Genomic DNA, 17,892 nt, shown 5'->3' on the forward strand with positions numbered 1-17,892 from the left:
TGTTTCCTATGTGTTTGGGAAGCAAATCTAAAGGAAAAAAGATTTCCGGAGAGTTGGCAGTTTTTAAAAGAGGCATTATTAAGGCACAAGAGCAAACTATCCCAGTGCGTAGGAAAAATAGGAAGTATGTTAAGAGACCACCCTGTTTTAACCAGGAGATCTTCAATGACCTGAAACTCAAGAGTCATAAAAAAATGGAAACTAGCTCAGATTACAAAGGATGAATATAAAAAAAGCATCACAACTATGTAGGAACAAAATTAGAAAGGCTAAGGCACAAAATGACATTAAACTACGTAGGGACATAAAGAGTAACAAGAAAACATTTTACAACTACATTAGAAACAAGATGAAGACCAAGGGCCAGGCAGGCCCATTACTCAAATTTGGAGGGAAAGACAATAACAGAAAATGCCTTTTTTTGTTTCAGTTTTCACCAAAAAGGTTAGCAGTGATTGGACAACTAACATAGTGAACATCAGTTTAAATGGGGTAGAATCTGAGGCTTTAAAAAAAAGAACAAGTTAAGAATTACATAGGCTTGGTCTACACTAGGAAATTAGGTTGATATAACTACATTGTTCAGGGGTGTGAAAAATCCACACACCTAAGCAACAGTTAAACTGACCTAACCCTCCAGTGTAGACATTGCTATGTCCACGGAAGAATTTTCCCGTCTACCTAGCTATCGTCTCTCAGGAAGGTGGAGTGCCTATGCCGACAGGAGAATCTCTCCTGTTGGCATAGGTAGCATCTTCACTGAAGCACTGCAGCGGCATAGCTGCAGTCATGCAACTGCACTACAGTAGTGTTTTAAGTGTAGACAAGCCCTTAGACAAGTTAGATGGCTTCAAGTTCAGGAACTTGAACATTCCAGTGAAGCACTGGAATGGGTTACCTCGGGAGGTGGTGGAATCTCCATCCTTCAAGGTTCTTAAGGCCCGGCTTGACAAAGCCTTGGCTGGGCTGATTTAGTTGGTGTTGGTCCTGCTTTGAGCAGGGGGTTGGACTAGATGACCTCCTGAGGTCTCTTCCAACCCTAATCTTCTATGATTCTATGAAAAGAGAACTTGTGGAAGATGGGAGAGATCCCAGAGGACTGGACAAGGGCAAATACAGTACCTAGCTATAAAATGCAGAATAAGGGCAATTTGTGATTAAGGCTTGGTCGACACTACAGAGTTAGATCCACGTAAGGCAGTTTGTCGAACTAACTATGTCAGTGTCTACACTTCTGCCTTGCTCCTGCTGATGTAGGTGCCCTACTACAGCAACATAATAATTCCACCTCCACAAGAGGCATAGGGCTTATGTTGGTGTAGTCAGGGTGACACAGTGACTTTGTAGACACTGTGTTCCTTACATTGGCTGTTGGCTGTCATTCTTGTCCATTTCCTGGCTCTGCCAGAGCTGTGAAATTGAGAAGAAAGCCAGCTCTAGGCTCCCTTGTTGGGTTGCTGCCAGGTCTCTGCTCCAAGCCAGGCTGCCACCTAGGCTCCCTCCAGGGTCCTGGCTCCCCACTCCCCGCTGGGAGCACAGCAGCCAACTGGACTCGGGGCGCAGATCTACCTGCTGGAGGCGAGAAGCCCTGGGCAGCTGCTCCCCCGCTCCTGGCTGGGAATACGGAGGTGAGAAGCGCCAGGGGCAGCTGGGCTCCCAGTGGGGAGCTGCGCAGAACTGAGACCCCTGGCTCTCAGTTCCCCTCCCCCCCCACACACACACACTGCCCCTCTTCAGTCAGTGGAAGCGCTCCTGTTGAGGTCGCACACCACCGACAGAAGGAAGGTAGTGTGGACATCAGCTACTGCAGTCATTTCTGCAGTGGCTGTAAGTTGACCTAATATAGGTTGATTTAAGATTGTACTGTAGACATGACCTTATAGGCCAGTCATCTTAACTTTGGTACCCAGAAAGATAATGGAGCAAATAATTAAGCAATCAGCTTGTAAGCACCTAGAAGATAAGGTGATAAGTAACAGTGATCGTGGATTTGTCAAGAATAAATCATATCAAACCAACCTAATAGCCTTCTTTGACAGGTTAAGAAGCCTTGTGGATAGGGGGAAAGGGTAGATGTGGTATATTTTGATTTTAATAAGGCTTCTGTTACTGTGTCCCATGACCTTCTCATAAGCAAACTAGGGAAATGTAGCCTAGACTTATCTACTATAAGGTGGGTGCACTGCTGGTTGGTAAACCATTCCCAGAGAATAGTTATCAGTGGCTCACAGTCAAGCTGGAAGGGATCTGGCCTGGTTCTATTCAATATTTTCATAAATGATTTGGATAATGGCAAAGAGAGTACACTTATAAAGTTTGTGGACGATACCAAGCTGGGAGGGATTGCAAGTGTTCTGGAGGACACGATTAGAGTTCAAAATGATCTTGACAAACAGTAGAAATGGTCTGAAATAAGTAGGATGAAATTCAACAAGCACAAATGCAAATTACTACACCTAGGAAGGAATAATCAATTGTACAGATATAAAATGGGAAATGACTTCTTAGGAATGAACATTGCAAAAAAGGATCTGGGAGTTATAGTCTATCACAAATTAAATATGAGTCAACAGTGTAGTACTGCTGCAAAAAACCAAAAGAATAAACCTAACATCATTCTGGGATATATTAGCAGGAGTTTTGTAAGCAAGACATGAGAAGTAATTCTTTCACTCGACTCAGCAAGTAAGGCTGCACGTTTGTCACGGAGGTCATGGAAGTCATGGATTCCATGACTTTCTATGACCTCCGTGACTTCTGCAGCGGCCGGTGCGCGTGGCTCAATGGCAGCTCAGGCAGCTCCTGCGCAAGGCATGCCGGCTACTGCTGAAGCAGTCTCATGCCACCGCGCCCCCTACTCCCCTCCAACCAGCATACTTTGGGTATGGGAGGGGCATGGGGTTGGGGTACCAGTCGGGATGAGGTGGGCTGTGGGTGGTGCTAACCTGGGGGGTTCCCCGGAAGTGGCAACATCCTTCTTGCTCAGCTGCTAGGTGGAGGCATGGGCAGGCAGCTCTGCATGCTGCCTCCACCCAGAGCGCTGGCTTCACAGCTCCCATTGGCCGGGAACCGCAGCCAACGGGAGCTGTGGGGGCGGTGCCTGCAGGCGGAAGCAGCGCACAGAGCTGCCTGGTCACGCCTCCACCTAGCAGCTGAGTGAGGGGGATATCGTCGCTTCCGGGAAGCCCCCCAGGTGCAGAGCCAGGTAGGGTGCAAGCACCAGCAGGGGTTCCAGGTAGCACGCTGCCCCCCGCAAGCAGCTGGGCCACCCTCCCCCAGCACCAGTGGGGCCCCAGACTCCCCTCCCCTTGCAAGTTGTATTGGCTGGTATTTTTAATAAAAGTCATGGACAGGTCATGGGCTGTGAATTTACTGCCCGTGACCTGTCCGTGACTTTTACTAAAAATACCTGTGACTAAAACGTAGCCTTACTGATAAGGCCTCAGCTGGAGTACTATGTTCAGTTCTGGCTACCAGACTTCAGGAAAGATGTGGATACATTAGAGAAAGTCCAGAGGAGAGCAACAACAATGATTAAAGGTCTAGAAAACATGACCTACGAGGAAAGATTGAAAAAACTGGGTTTGTTTAATCTGGAGAAGAGAAGACTGAGGGGGGACATAAATCTTCAAGTACGTAAAAGGTTGTTATAAAAAGGAGGAAGATCAATTGTTCTCCTTCTCCACTGAGGACAAGACAAGAAGTAATGGGCTTAAATTGCAGAAGGAGAGATTTATGTTAGACATTACAAAAAAGATTCCTAATAAGGGTAGTTAAGCACTGGAACAAAGTGCTAGGAAAGTTGTGGAACCTCTGCCATTGGAGGTATGTAAGAACACCTGTCAGTGATGGTATAGATAGCTCTTAGTCCTGACTCCGTGCAGGGGACTGGGCTAAATGATCTGTTGAGGTCCCTTCCAGTCCTACATTTCTGTGATTTCTAAGATTCCCAGTCCAATTCCCAGAGGGCAAGTGTTCACATCACAAAAATAAACACAGCAATTGGAACTTGTAACAAACTCAAAAGAGACTAGATTGTGGAAAATGAACTCTTCTGTCATCCCTGGGGGACTACTCCAGTTCAGGATTGAAATGGGTTGGTGTAGCAGTGTGGGAAAGCTAACTCCTACCCATTTTGTTAATTAACAAAAGGCTTCAGTCTCCTGGATTGTCAATCCAGCAATTTAGAACAGGAATAAATTTACAGTTTTTGATACAGCATTTCACTTGAGAGGAAGGGGGAAATATTGATGGATACTGGTAGTGTATATGAACCACACTTTTTCTGCAGTAATGATGTACTACTTGTCACTCAATTTGCGTAATTTCTGGTTAAAATTAACAAATGTTTTTCTCATCAGTGGGGTTACTGCTCCAACACAGTGGTTTATGCATATACCCGACCGGATCGTCCTGAATACTGTGTGGTTTTTTGGGATACAAAAAACAATGAAAAGTATGTGAAATATGTCAAGAGTCTGATTTCCATAACCACTTGTGGAGACTTCTGCATTTTGGCAACTAAAGCTGATGAAAACCAACCTCAGGTAAAATCTTTTTTTTTTTTTTAATCTAATTTGCAACGATTTTGATTTTTAAATGGATGTTGTCAGGCACAGATGTGGCCAACCTAAAATTACAGTCAGATGGTAGGAAAATGTACTTCAGTTTCTGAATCTGCACCATTCTATCACCTTCAATTAAATTTAGCCACCATTTGGATGGGACACACTTTAAAGAGACAAAAATTGCAGCAGGAGTTAACTAACAAACTCTATCCTCATTGTTCTTACAAACAGCTAATGGGGGTGTAAGAAGAGGAGCAATGTTAACTGTTGCTGCTTTAGAAACATTGAAAACAATTTTCAAAGAAATACAAATTCTGTATTTAGAAAAAAATCAAGACTTTAAAGATTGTTTTGATCAATGGAAAGCAGGAAATGAAATAACTATTATAAACCCAGACTTGAAAAAAGAGTTCTGTGTAAGTTCAAAAACTTGTCCCTGTCACCAAAAGAAGTTGGTCCAATAAAATGTTACCTCACCAACTTGTCTTTCTAGACATATCTGACAGCAGTCCTTTCATAATAATACAATGGGGCTACTCAGTTGCCTAAAGTTATGCATGGATTTAAGTACATGCTGAATTGGGGGCACTTAATGGGAGATTTTCTATTGTGTTCAATGGGCTTTGGATCAGACCATTATCAGGGGCATACTAAAATACGCAAGATATGTCCCTATCAATTATTAAAAAAAAAAAAAGAATTTGAGATAATATAATTAAAATAATAGGTGGGAAAAGATGGAATAAAATGTACATTTCCAAATGTAATGTCCAACTTCAAGTCCAAAGACTGGTCTACACTGGAAAATTAAAGACTATAAAGAGAGAAAGTGAGTGTGAGGTAGGGATGCAGGGGCCATTTCTTCTTTTAAGTTTTTAAAACAGAATTATAAAAATAAATCAGGCTTGTATTGTTTCTTCTTTCTTTCATGGCATGATCTTTCATATCTATATAAAAGGTCTGTATATGTTGCTAAAGGGTTAGTACCATGAACTCGTCCTATTATGTGTACGTTTACATTTCACATTCCACTTTCTTTGTAGCACCTAGATACTATGATGATAGATGCTGTAAAAATGTCTAGGATAGATGTACATTTTACTACCAGATTTACATCATTTAATGGTTACTGCATTCATTTCTGAATTAATTCAGTTATTTTCTATATCATTTGTATGTTGCTTACAAAGGAGGAGCATGAGACGGAGTCAATTGGTGCAACGGTAAAAGAATCATTTTAGTGCTAATTCAACTGATTGTACGGTAATAGTGTGCTGTGGTGTGTGCTGAAAATATGGTCCTATGGTACATGGCCAGAAACGTCCAACTAAATTGAAGTCCAATTAACTGAGAGATTTTCCTGGACTGCACCTTTTAAAATATGCAACTCTACTGGTGTGGGTGAAGACATTTGATCTTCTTTCTTGGAAATAAATAAGCAAAACCCTTTTATTTTTAACTGTTCAGGATTACAAATGTCTCTTATCTTTCAGTTTCTTCTCCACTTCTCCTATTACTGGTAGGTCTGTATCTCCAATACTGCCTTTACTACTAAGGGCTGGTCAACATTCAGTGACAGAAGTGGGCAAGCTTAACTTTCTGCTACTGGATCATTAGAATTGCTCTGTGAAGCAATATATCATATCATGTATATACTAAGATTTTCTTTCTCTGTAGATTAGTTAACTAGAATCATGACCTCAGGAGGAGAGTTTTGTGACAGACATTGTAGTGGGAGCTGATGAGACAAAAGGGCTAGTTCCAGCAACACTGCCTAGTGTGTATCACAGGGGAAGATGAGGAGGGATCCTCAGCTGGACTTGAAGAGGAGACAGTGGTGTGGCTTGACAACCTGTTCTAACTCTCAGCCATTCTACTTTGCTCAGACCTAGTGTAATGAAACCTCTTCAATTCCAGCAGCACATTTCTCTCCTTGCCTTCCACTCCACTGTGCATCTTGGAAACTCTTGTCCCATCAGCCTTCTTCTGATCTCATGACATAGAATCTTAGAAGTGCAGCAACAAGGACATGGTAGAGAAACTGAGAGTAGATAAAATGTAGGAATAATTTGCCCCCCCAAAAAATAGGGGGGTTAAAATCAATTACAAATAACAGGTGTGGCGTCTCAATTTTTGATCGTGAAGTCAAGGAATATCGTCGTATTTAATCGGAAATCTAAAATTCTGGCTTAAAATAACAAAGAACAATTATGAGAAAACCAGAGAAAAATAAATCATAAGTTTTAACTACTGCTCTCTACTTACTGAGAGAATGAGGAGAGTGGATCACCTACTGAAAAACTGAAAAGATCTTTTCTTTTTTGATGCTCAGATATTTTATCTTTTTCTGAGCGACAGGCTTTTCGTATACCACATGCATTTTAAGTGCTATATTTGCCTACTTATGTGAAAGTTACATGACTCAGTCAGCAAAGTGAAAGAACTGTGAAGAGCTAATTCTTTTCCATATCTTGGAGAGCAAGTATAGCAGCTCCTTGATGATCTCAGGCATAGAAATCCTGCTTTTAAACCTGGAGCTCCTGCAGCACATGTTGCTGTCAGTTTTCATGTGTCTCATTTAATAGGCCCTCACTTTCCTATTCAATCATTGATGTAAATGTTTCCATTCCAGGGTTTGAAAAATAAACACACCCCTGACAAATAGGTAGCATTCTCTGAGAATGGGGTCCAAGCTGCCATTTCGTTTGAGTCACATCTTCCTGAGTCTCTTGGCAGACTGATCCAGATCATCTGTTAATGTTCATAGCTTTTCCGAGCAGCAGAGTAAAAGTGGCAAGATTCTAGTCAGTTTTTCTGTAGCTGCTGAGAATCCTGTGGTATTGGGAAGGTAGGTGGGTAAGGCCAAAACAAGAACTCTGCCTTCTAGCAGCTTACAGAGGTGTCAGATTGCAAATTTATCATATACCTGTTAACCTGATGCTGATACCCTCAGTGATTCCATCCTTTGAATGTCTACACTGCAAAGGAAGACCTGCGACTGGCCCATGCTAGCTGACTATGGCTGCCAGGGCTCAGGTTGGGTGGCTGCTTCATTTCAGTGTAGACTTGCAGGCTCGGACTGCAGTCCGAGCTCTGGGACTCTCCCACCTCTCAGCATCCTAGAGCCCAGACTGCAGTCCAAACCTGGAAGTCTACACTGCAATGAAACAGCCCCACAGCCTGAGCCCCACGATCCTGGGGTGTCTAGTTACAGTGTAAAGATAGCTTAAGAAATGTCTGACAGGACAGGACCCTTATAAGGAATCCCAGCACAGTACACCTTTTAAGACACTGGGGGTATGTTTATACTACCCACCGGATCGGCAGGCAGCGATCGATCCAGTGAGTGGGGCCTTTTGTTCTTTCATGCCATCTTTTGACTAGTAGATGCAATTCTTGATAGTATGTGGTTAATCATTTTTTCAAGCCCCGTTTCGTAGTTTGAGTCTCATGTAGAGGTAGGAGGTAAGAGTAGCATTATTCTCATTTTTGCACTGCATTTGTGTTTATGATGCCTTTGGTACTGTAGCTCTCCATGTTGCTGAACAGGATTGTGAACCCGTGAGATGTACAGGTTATGAGCAGCATTTCACAAAAGAATGACCTTATACAGTATGTTAACTTTTCGACCTAAACAAACATAGTAGCACTGATGTTTGCTCTTATTTCCATACAGTACGTGCTGGTTCTCTGCAATTCTATTGGTACACCCCTCGATCCAAAATATATCGACATTGGTAAGCAAATACTAACAATGTTGTTCTGTTGCTTTTCCCACTTCTCAAATATCTTATAATGGTCATTTAAGCTACTGTGAAAAACTGTTCAATAGGACAACAATGTTTTGTTTCTACAAATCCTTCACTTTCCTGTGTCTTATCTACTATGATTCTATTATATCAGCCACTATGCCTTCCTCTTAGATTTTAAATATAATGGGAGAGTATTCAATAGCAATTCAAGGTCACTGTGGAGTAAACTGTGATATGTATTAGGAACTGAGTATTAAACCACTATTTTTTATTAATAAAGTAGTTGTAAATACTTTAGTTCTATAAACACACTTCTGTTGCTCATAAAAAAGGCTGAACCTACCCTGACTTCTCTGATTAATGCAACCTATTAACAATGGGAGCTTTTTTTAACTGGTACCATTTCTCCGTTTTTCAGTAGACATTTTTAATGACTTAAACTTTTTCCATTACAGCTACAGTAATGCTTCTATTATTAACAAATGCACATTTATAAAGAGTGAATCCTTTCTCAGATCTGTTAAAATAGTTTGACTCACCCTTTCACTAAAACATGTTGCAGCTTCCCAAATAACCTTTACTTTTAAAAACAACTTCTCTCATTACTTTAATGTCAACTACATCTGCAGGGTCATCTAAGGATAATATAGAATCATAGAATATCAGGGTTGGAAGGGACCTCAGGAGGTCATCTAGTCAAACTCCCTGCTCAAAGCAGGACCAATCCCCAAACATATATGTGCCTCTTTGTAACATTAAGTATTTAAAAATAATTAAACATTAGAAAGTCACGTTCATCTGATAGATGTGAACTTTCCCTGCTGGTTAGTTGGTTGAATTGCATTAAAAAAAATATTCCAAATGGTTGGCAAATGCTATTAATCCTGCAGTCTTTACTCAGGCACAACTCCCAGTAAAGCCAGTGGGGTGTTTTGCCTCAGTAAGGACTGTCAATTGCACTCTAACAATCAGAGGGAAGCTTTGGGACAGATAAAAGAGAAAAATAAACTGACAAACTTCACAGTTTTTCAGTAAATAAGGCCCTGTTGTCCAATTCAGCATTCAATACTTGTTACTGAAATGTGGCAGAGACATTCTAAATCCCCGTTTTCAGTTGTTCATATCTTGAGGAACTTTCATCTTTCAGGAGATGTTTTCCCATGCTTGCTCTCTGCCCCAGAATGATTGTTCAAAAAAAGTTTGAGCAAAAATATTCAGTAATTTTTGAATATGAGAGTACAAAATATATCTCTGTATTAAATATATATATGTGGCTGTAGAGCTGCTGAAGGGTTACAATATATATTATATAGCAGCTCTACAGCCACAATGGCTGGAAGTTGAAATTTGGCAGTAGTAAAGAAAAGGCAAAGTGTCTTATTTATTCAAGAGAACATTGGTTGTAATTTCACCATGTAATTAAGTTTTTAAAATAGCTTACTGAGCATGTGTGGCACTTTACTTTTTATGAGCTCATGAAGTGCAGAGTTAACGAAGGATTTGCTCTTCAAGCGCACATAGCTAATTTAGCTAGGTAGTGAAAGCATATTGAAACAGATTGCCCTAAAACTGGGAGGTGTTAATGAGTTTGAGTTGCTCATAAGTAAGGCTGTTTTAGTCACGGGCATATTTAGTAAAAGTCATGGACAGGTCACAGGCAGTAAACAAAAATTCATGGCCCATAACCTGTCCATGACTTTTACTATATACCCCTAACTAAAACTTGGGCGGGGGGGGGGGGGGGGGCTGAAGCTGTTTGGGGGGTGCTCTGGGGGAGGTGGTCCAGGACTCCTGCTGGTGCTGGGGGTGGGGCCTGGCCATGGCATGTGGCCTGGGACCCCCACTGGTGCTGGGGAGGAGGGTTGGCAGGGCTGGCAGGGGCTCCCTGCCTGACTCCGCATGTCCCTGGCTCCTAGGTGGCGGAGGGGCAAGGGGGCTCCACACGCTGCTCCCGCCACAAGCGCCATCTGCACAGCTCCCATTGGCCGGGAACCGCAGCCATTGGGAGCTGCGGGGGTGGGGCCTGTGGGTGCGGGCAACATGCAGAGCCCCTTGGCCCCTCCTCCACCTAGGAGCTGCAGGGCCATGCCAGTGGGAGCTCCACCATCCTGAGGTAAGCACCTCCCTGCACCTCCCAGCCATCTGCCCCTAGCCCCCTCTCACACCCCCAAACTGCTTCTGCTGGCCCAGGGGCTGCCTGGGTCGGGCAGCCCGAGCCAGCACCGGCCACTGCAGAAGTCATGGAGGTCATGGAAAGTGATGGAATCTGTGACCTCCATGACAGACTTGCAGCCTTATTCATAAAATTCTCAGAAGAAGTGGGGCTCTTTCCTGTGCACCTCTTGAGACCCTGATGTCAGATTTCCAGTCTGCTTGATGTATTTTTGGAAACTGCATCTTCAGATTCTGCAGAATATAGGCTTAATTTTTTAATGAAAACATAATTTTTAGCCCTCCTGGTTGTGAAAAGAACTTTGTGATTGTAAATCAGTGCATTGTTGTCTTCAGAAAGTCTGAAACAATGACTCTAAGAATCATGAATGTTGACCCCCATTAATCTTATTTGAGGTATTAATTCCAAAACTAAATATTTAATAGCTGACTATTTTATCAGGCGAAATAGGGGTAGGAGTGGTAGTTAAGTCCATAGGAGGAACTGGGAGTTGCTGCAGGTATGGCAATGAAGAGGGAAGAGAACTGAAGTGACACAAAGACAGGGAAGGAGGAGGAATACAGGGAAAAGAAGATGTGAAAGGAAGAAAAGCAAGATCCAGAAATATTTGTGATCCTAAAGGCAAGCTTATTTTCTCACTTAATGCTGCTGAACATAACTTAACATATAATATTGATACCTAAAAGTTCAGTTACTACATAAAAGTCCTATTCTGCCATTTTGTGAACTTCACATTGATGGCACTAAGAGATCAGTTGTGGATTGAGAACATATTCCTAAATTTATGCCATAGATCATAATTAAAAATAAATTCATCCCTCTTTAAAGGATGTTTGACTCCTGAGTGAATGAAGTAGAATATTCTGATATTGTCCAGCCAATTAGTTCCTGATTATGTAATTTTGATGCACTATTCAGTTATTACAAGCAGCAGTGCTTCAGAATCCTGGAGAGTGAATCCCCCTTTTGTGTTTTTCATCTTTTCTGTCTTTTTTTTAAAAACGGCCTAAGAAATTCCATGCCAAATACCTACACTGATGGACATGGAGGTTACGCAGTTAAGCACTTGAGTCGCAAGGAGCGAAAGTTTACATGTATATCTTCAACTCTTCTTGCAACCTTTCATTTCACATTTTCTGACTTTTGAGTGCCTATCCATGCAACTGTAACCTTCTGTTTAATGTAGAAGTTGTCTTGTATGGACTGTCTGTTTCAATTTAAGTCTCAGTTTAAAATCCAGATAAACAAAAGCTGAAGATTGGGTTTCAGTATTTCTGTCCTCAGTCTGTCTTTTACAGACCTCTTTACAACTGCACATAAGAAAGGAAAAACAAAATCCCATTCTTAAATTCTCAGTCATTAAAAAAGAAAGAAACTCTACTGAACTGAGTATACTGCCATGGATCCAGTCAGGCCTAAATTATAAAAGAGAGTTCAAGTAATTTGGAAAAGGCTTCTTTGCATTCTCTGTGCAACCTTTCCTATCCCAGTAATTTTCTATCCTCTCCTTGATGGTCCCTTAGTCTGTTGCATGGTAAGATGTTTTCTTTTATCGGCATTTAAACATTCTCTGACTTCTAAACAACAAATGAGAGGGAAAAAGTCTCAATTTCACTTCTATTTTTTCTTCATCTTTAGTGTCAGAAGACCTATATAATACATAGATTCACAATGTTCCCTGCTAATATCAATTCATCATTTATAAAAAAGCTAGGCATTAAATCCTTCACTTTCATAGGAAGGCAAATACTTGCGGGTAGGACTATTTGCGTTCTTGAGTCTTGAAAGACTTCTGTAGCCTTGCTAGTTCAGACTTAACTGTCTATAGTAAGCACAGCCAAAGACGCAACATTTTTTTTGTTTCATAGGCATCCTGTAAAATTCCTATTTAAGTTGGTCTGCCAGAGTTCTAGAAGGAGCTGAGGCTGGAAGTGAAAAAACAAATATCTTTGAATGACACAGTTCTAGAACACAGTATTCTGGTTTTACCACCTGTTGTTTTGCTTGATTGTATCCTCTTAAAGATAGAACTGTCTGTTACAATTTTAAATGTCATTCAACTCTCCAACATGGTAACAGCTTTTATTGAGCATGTATTATTGGATATCTATAAAATCAAACTCTTAATATATTTTATACCACGCCCTTAATTATGGTTAAAGTTTCATGATATCAGGAAGTAATTAGTCTTGATTCAGCAAGGTACTTAAGCACGTGTCTAACTACAGTGTAAGCGCATGAATAGCCCCATTGAAGTCGATTTGAATGGGAGGCTTTTATAAACTTTAAAGAGAGACATATATGTTTCCAATAAATTGTTTTAAAATTTCATTTGGATCAACTCTTTTAACAAATAAATATCCTCCTGCAGGGTTTGCAACCCAAACATTGCAGCTTTATAATGGTTCATTAAATTAACTGTTAGTAAAACTGACTACTCATAGTGCCAGTTGAGGAAGACACTTTTAATAATCTCAGGTATTACATGCAATGTAAGTAAGGAATTTGTTTTTTAAAAATTATTTCTAATGCAGTACCCTTATTTCAATTAAGATGATTCTTATTATTCTTACTGTCTTTTAACTGTACCTAGTGCCTATGGAAATGTTAAGTCATTCTTTCTTTCTTGAATATTCCCACTTCAGATTGTTTTTTTATATACAATGACATAATGCTTCATTGAATTCAGTCCAAAAAGAAGTGATTTGTGTAGACAATTTTTTTCAGTTTTTGCCATAATATCTTCAGATTTCCCAGCAGTATCTTTAGAATGGTATAAGAACAAAAGCTGTTCTTTCTAAGTTCCTTGTCTACCGACCTTAGTGTGTGTGCGTTTATGTGTGTGCAAGCATGTGTGTGTGGGTGAAAGGTAGTGAAACTCTTACAAGCTCTGCACACAAACTAAGCCCCACTCAGTCAAGATGCCAAAATGAGGCACCATTATTGGTAGATTATGCAGATGTTGAAAATATAATCACGCATGCTGGGCTCCTTGAGCTTGGTTCCCCCTTATTGTGAGTAGAATACACCCGGGGCTCTGCTGGGCTTCTCAGGGCATGTCTAAACTATGGGCCCTACAGTGGCACAGTTATAATGCTGCAGCTTGCCACTGTAGTGTTGTAACATAGATGCTTTCTGCAGCAACGGAAGGGTTTTTCCCATCAATGTGGTTAATTCACCTCCTCGAGCAGCAGTAGGTAGGTCGATGGAGGGATTCTTCCGTTCACTGAGGGTTAGGTCGGCATAACTGTGGTGCTCTTGGGTGTGAATTTTTACACTTAAGTGTAGACCAGGACTACGGCTTCGCTCCCCCTCATTGGGACTCTGATGCCATGCTAGGTTCATGGGCTTTGGCTCCTTGATTGTAGAGAAATGAATGAGTGGTTGTATATGCTAAGCCCAGTCGCTGGTGGCAACACAATGTCACTCATAGTAAATTATGTAGATTTTTGTAATATACTTGTTTAAGGGTGGATTTGATTTAAATCATGATTTAAATCACTAGTCAGGAAGACTCGATTTAATAATGGATTTCTACATAAAAGTGCATTCTTGTTGATTGGTATAACCTTAATACATATTCTTCACAACTCACAGATATGAGACCCAAACTGGGTCTCTTTTATGGCCTGCTGCCATTATAGGTTTTCCCTTCTAGTGAGAGAATGGTATGGTAGATCTCAAATCAATGAAGGCTACACTCAGAAAGACCTCAAGACTTCTGGAATATGCTGCTCAAGCAGTTTCACTTTTGTTTCTACTGCCTGTTCCTCCCTTCTCACATTTATCACAGAGCCTAGTAATACAATTAGGGAGTTAGTGGCAGAGGAAGAAATTATTTGTTGTTTAAGAAGGGTAGGTAAGATTGTGTTTTTACTTGTGTTTTGAAATGAGAGGAAGAATTAATGAGGTGGATGAATAATAGAAGGCTGCTTTAGATAGCAGAATGTTTGGAAGGGAATGTCCTCATGTGAATAGTGATGAGATGAGTATGTGACAGTGCAGAGATTAAGATGCTGAGGGAGAGAAGAGAGACTGGAGGAAGTTCATGGAGGGCAATTTTGAGCCGGGTCCTGAAATTAATGGGGCAACAAATGCAGTTATCTGAATTCTTGGGATGATGTGTTTGACACTATTTAGTGTGTTGTCCTAAATCTAAAACTTCTGATTTGCAATGAAAGATACTTTTACTTCTCAGAAGTCAGAAAAATGAGGTCACTGTTTTATTTGTAAAGGATGAAAGCATTCTGATTGTTGTGAGATTTATAGCTGTGCACTAATTAGAAGAATAGAATGAACTCAATCCCCTGTGATTAGAGTTCAGTGAATAGTATGAGTGAATCTGGTGAAGTTGGACCTTTAGATGTAGGTAGAAACTGAGCTAATTGTTGAAATAGACATGTAAATGAATATATAAAATATAAATAGTTACATAAAATATATTTAAACAGTATATTTTAAAAATATCATTCAGATACCCCTAAGTATCAGCATCTGGCTTCCTAGGCCTACATTTACTCTTCTACAGTACTATACAGCCAGGAGCTACCTTGTATAATCTCCCTCAGACTCAGAAAGGTGAAAACTCATTCAGCCATTTTTTATCCATCTGTCTGCTTTAATATTGGTTCTGCTTGTGAAAGGCTTGTAGCTCCCTCCAGAGCTATGCACAAGTGTTATGCAATAGAAGAATTTGAATAATTTAATGCCAAAGAATTGGATTTTGAGTTCTCACTATGTTACCTGTGTGAATGAACCTTTCGTTCTAGCCTGAGATGTGGAATTTTTTGAATTTGATTTCTCATTTGGCTTGGGTATGGAGATCTCTCCTATATCCTCTGCAGTGAAGACCAATACAAAGAATTAATGTACCTTCTTCGCAGTGGCCTTGTCTTCCATGAGTTTTCCTTTAGCACCTCAATTGTCCTATGGCCCCTCTGACTGTTTGTCAGGCTTCCTGCTTATGATTTACTTAAAAACTATTTTGCTGTTAATTGTTGTATATTTAGCTAGATGCTGTTCAAATTCTTTCTTGGCCTGCCTTATTATATTTTTATACTTGATTTGCCAGTGTTTATGCTCCTTTCTATTTTCCTCATTGGGACTTGGCTTCCAATTTTTAAAGGATGCCTTTTTGCCTCTAGCCACCACTTTTACTCTGCTGCTTATCCAGGGTGGCTATTTTGGTCCTCTTACTGTTTTTCTTAAATTTGGGGTATACATTTAGTTTGAGTCTCTGTTATGATATTTTTAAATAGTCTCCATGCAGTTTGCAAGCATTTCACCCCTGTGAATTTAAATTTCCATTTAAAAGACTTGTTGGTTGTAAAATTTAAAAGAAGGCAAATGTATGTTTTCCTCGGGCCAAATCATTAAGTCCACATTAATGAAGGAGGATTTCAGGATTTGGCCCTTTCATAATTAATTAAACAAATCTGTCATACATACAGCACTTTCAAGTCATGTGTTTTGCTCAAAATTCTAATTGTTTTCACCTAGTTGCAGTCAAGGAATCCTGCATAATGCTTTATCTTCTTTGGGCCATGCTATTTGCCACTTCAAATGTTTTCTTGACATGTGTATATATATAAATAGGTTGAATATATAATACAAATAGTTAATCCTAAATCAAGACCAGGATATTGATTTTATTGCATACACATCATTAGAGCTTTGCTTGATATCACTAGAATCTTCTTACTGATCTGTAGCCTGATAGTTCATCCATTCAGTTTGTTGAACCACATTAAACCTCTCTGTGGACACTCTTCTTCAGAATTAACGTGACTTTAATACAGTTTAATACATTTCCAAAGTGAATTAAACTAAACTAAACTGAATTAAGGACATACAATAAGTGTGTCCACACAGGGGTTTAATGAGATTTACCTAATCCACTTTAAAAGTTCATTTGGATTAGCTTTCCTGAGTGCGAGACTTTATGTGTTAAACTGTGTGTGCACAGGTATTAAGAAGTGGTAGGGAAGATTCAGTTGATTTAAGCTAACTTGATTGAGCTCACATGATTGAAAAACACCTTTCTTTTGCCTGTGTATATACAGCTACAGTGAAGTAACTCAGTAATGAATGAAATATACCGATATTCTGTAGTTATTTTTTCCATAGGACTAGAGAGATGCAATTCTGTCCACTTGAGCAAAATTTCACTTGTTTCCATTTGATGAATTTGGTCCATGTTTTAATTTGCCATTCTAATTTTATTACTGTTTGGGTTGTATTACAGGACCATTATTTGTTACAATGACCAAAACCCATGTGATAGCAGCTTCAAAAGAAGCATTTTATATCTGGCAATACCGTGTTGCCAAGAAGCTCACAGCAATGGAAATTAATCAGGTAGCACGGACTAGAAAAGAAGGCAGAGAGAGGTTTGTCTCAGTTTTTAGATGTATATATTTTTTTGCTTTACCACAACATGATTGTTAAGAGAGCCTTCCTGGAAATATCCACTCCTCTCCTCTCATCATTTTTATGACTTCAGTTTGCTGACTCATAAGCCTGTCTAAGTAAATGAATGAGAATGGTTTTTAATGCATAGTCGTTATCCAGAACTGCTTTTGGTTAGAGCATTTTCACAGTCTCCTCCTGCCTCTGTGACCTCCTGTTCAATGTCTCCTTTGGTGGCTCCTTCATCCTCTCCCACTCTCAGAGCTCCGTCTTTGGCTTCTTTTCTTCTTTACACACACTATCCCTAGGCAAGCTTATCCACTCCCATGACTGTTTCCATGTTGATGACATCCACAGCTACCTCTCTACTCCTAACCCAGAGGCAATGCATAAGGGAAGGTCACGTGACATCCCCCCCCCCCCCCCCACGATTTTCTGCCAACAGCTAAATGTTCTGAGGGGACCCATCCAGAGGGGCCACTGCAGACTCTGCCCCACAGAGCAGTGAGGGTGGGCAAGGCCTCGGGATGCCCAGCAGCGAGGAGGCAGCAGCTCTCCCTGGCAGCGGCACTCGCCATGGGTCTGTGCAGCGCGGGGAGGGAGGAAGCAGTGGGGCAACTGGATGCGGGTTGAGCCTCTCCCCCCTCTCCCAGCCCTGCTACATGTGGCTGCTTCTTCTTCCTCGCTGCTGGAGTCCCAGCGTTTCCTGCTGCCTGCTTTGCAGACCTCCACAGGGCGAACGCCACGGGCCTGTTTCCAGGGCAGAGGTCGCTCTCCCACTCCTATAGCAGGGGTTCTGCCCGGGGGAAACTGCTCCCCTCGCACTGTAGCAGGGCTTGCCCTACCTTCCATTAGCAACAGCCTGGCGCCCCCAGCCCAAGATGCTTGGCATTGCTGTTTGCCCCCCACCCCCAAATGTTCCTCTGTGCCCCCCCAGGGGGGCACACCTCACAGTTTGAAAACCTCTGTTCTAGATCCAGAGGTGATGCAT

The 17,892-nt window shown here is 41.1% G+C and overlaps 1 protein-coding gene across 10 annotated transcripts in view; it reads left to right on the forward strand.

The window, feature by feature from the left end:
* WDR35 (WD repeat domain 35) overlaps positions 1-17,892 on the forward strand; it is a 79,062-nt gene that overhangs the window by 29,214 nt on the left and 31,956 nt on the right. For 7 of the 10 annotated variants that reach the window (XM_042848689.2, XM_005297315.5, XM_065587633.1 and 4 more), the window contains 4 exons: positions 4,362-4,547; positions 5,759-5,791; positions 8,245-8,305; positions 16,738-16,882. In XM_042848689.2, coding sequence (XP_042704623.1) covers positions 4,362-4,547; positions 5,759-5,791; positions 8,245-8,305; positions 16,738-16,882 — 425 coding nt within the window. The remainder of the gene's footprint in view (positions 1-4,361; positions 4,548-5,758; positions 5,792-8,244; positions 8,306-16,737; positions 16,883-17,892) is intronic. The other 3 variants (XM_005297316.5, XM_065587631.1, XM_065587634.1) reach the window with 1 other exon arrangement.

The sequence above is a fragment of the Chrysemys picta genome, chromosome 3 (assembly GCF_011386835.1).
Source record: "Chrysemys picta bellii isolate R12L10 chromosome 3, ASM1138683v2, whole genome shotgun sequence".
NCBI classification, from domain to species: Eukaryota; Metazoa; Chordata; order Testudines; family Emydidae; genus Chrysemys; species Chrysemys picta.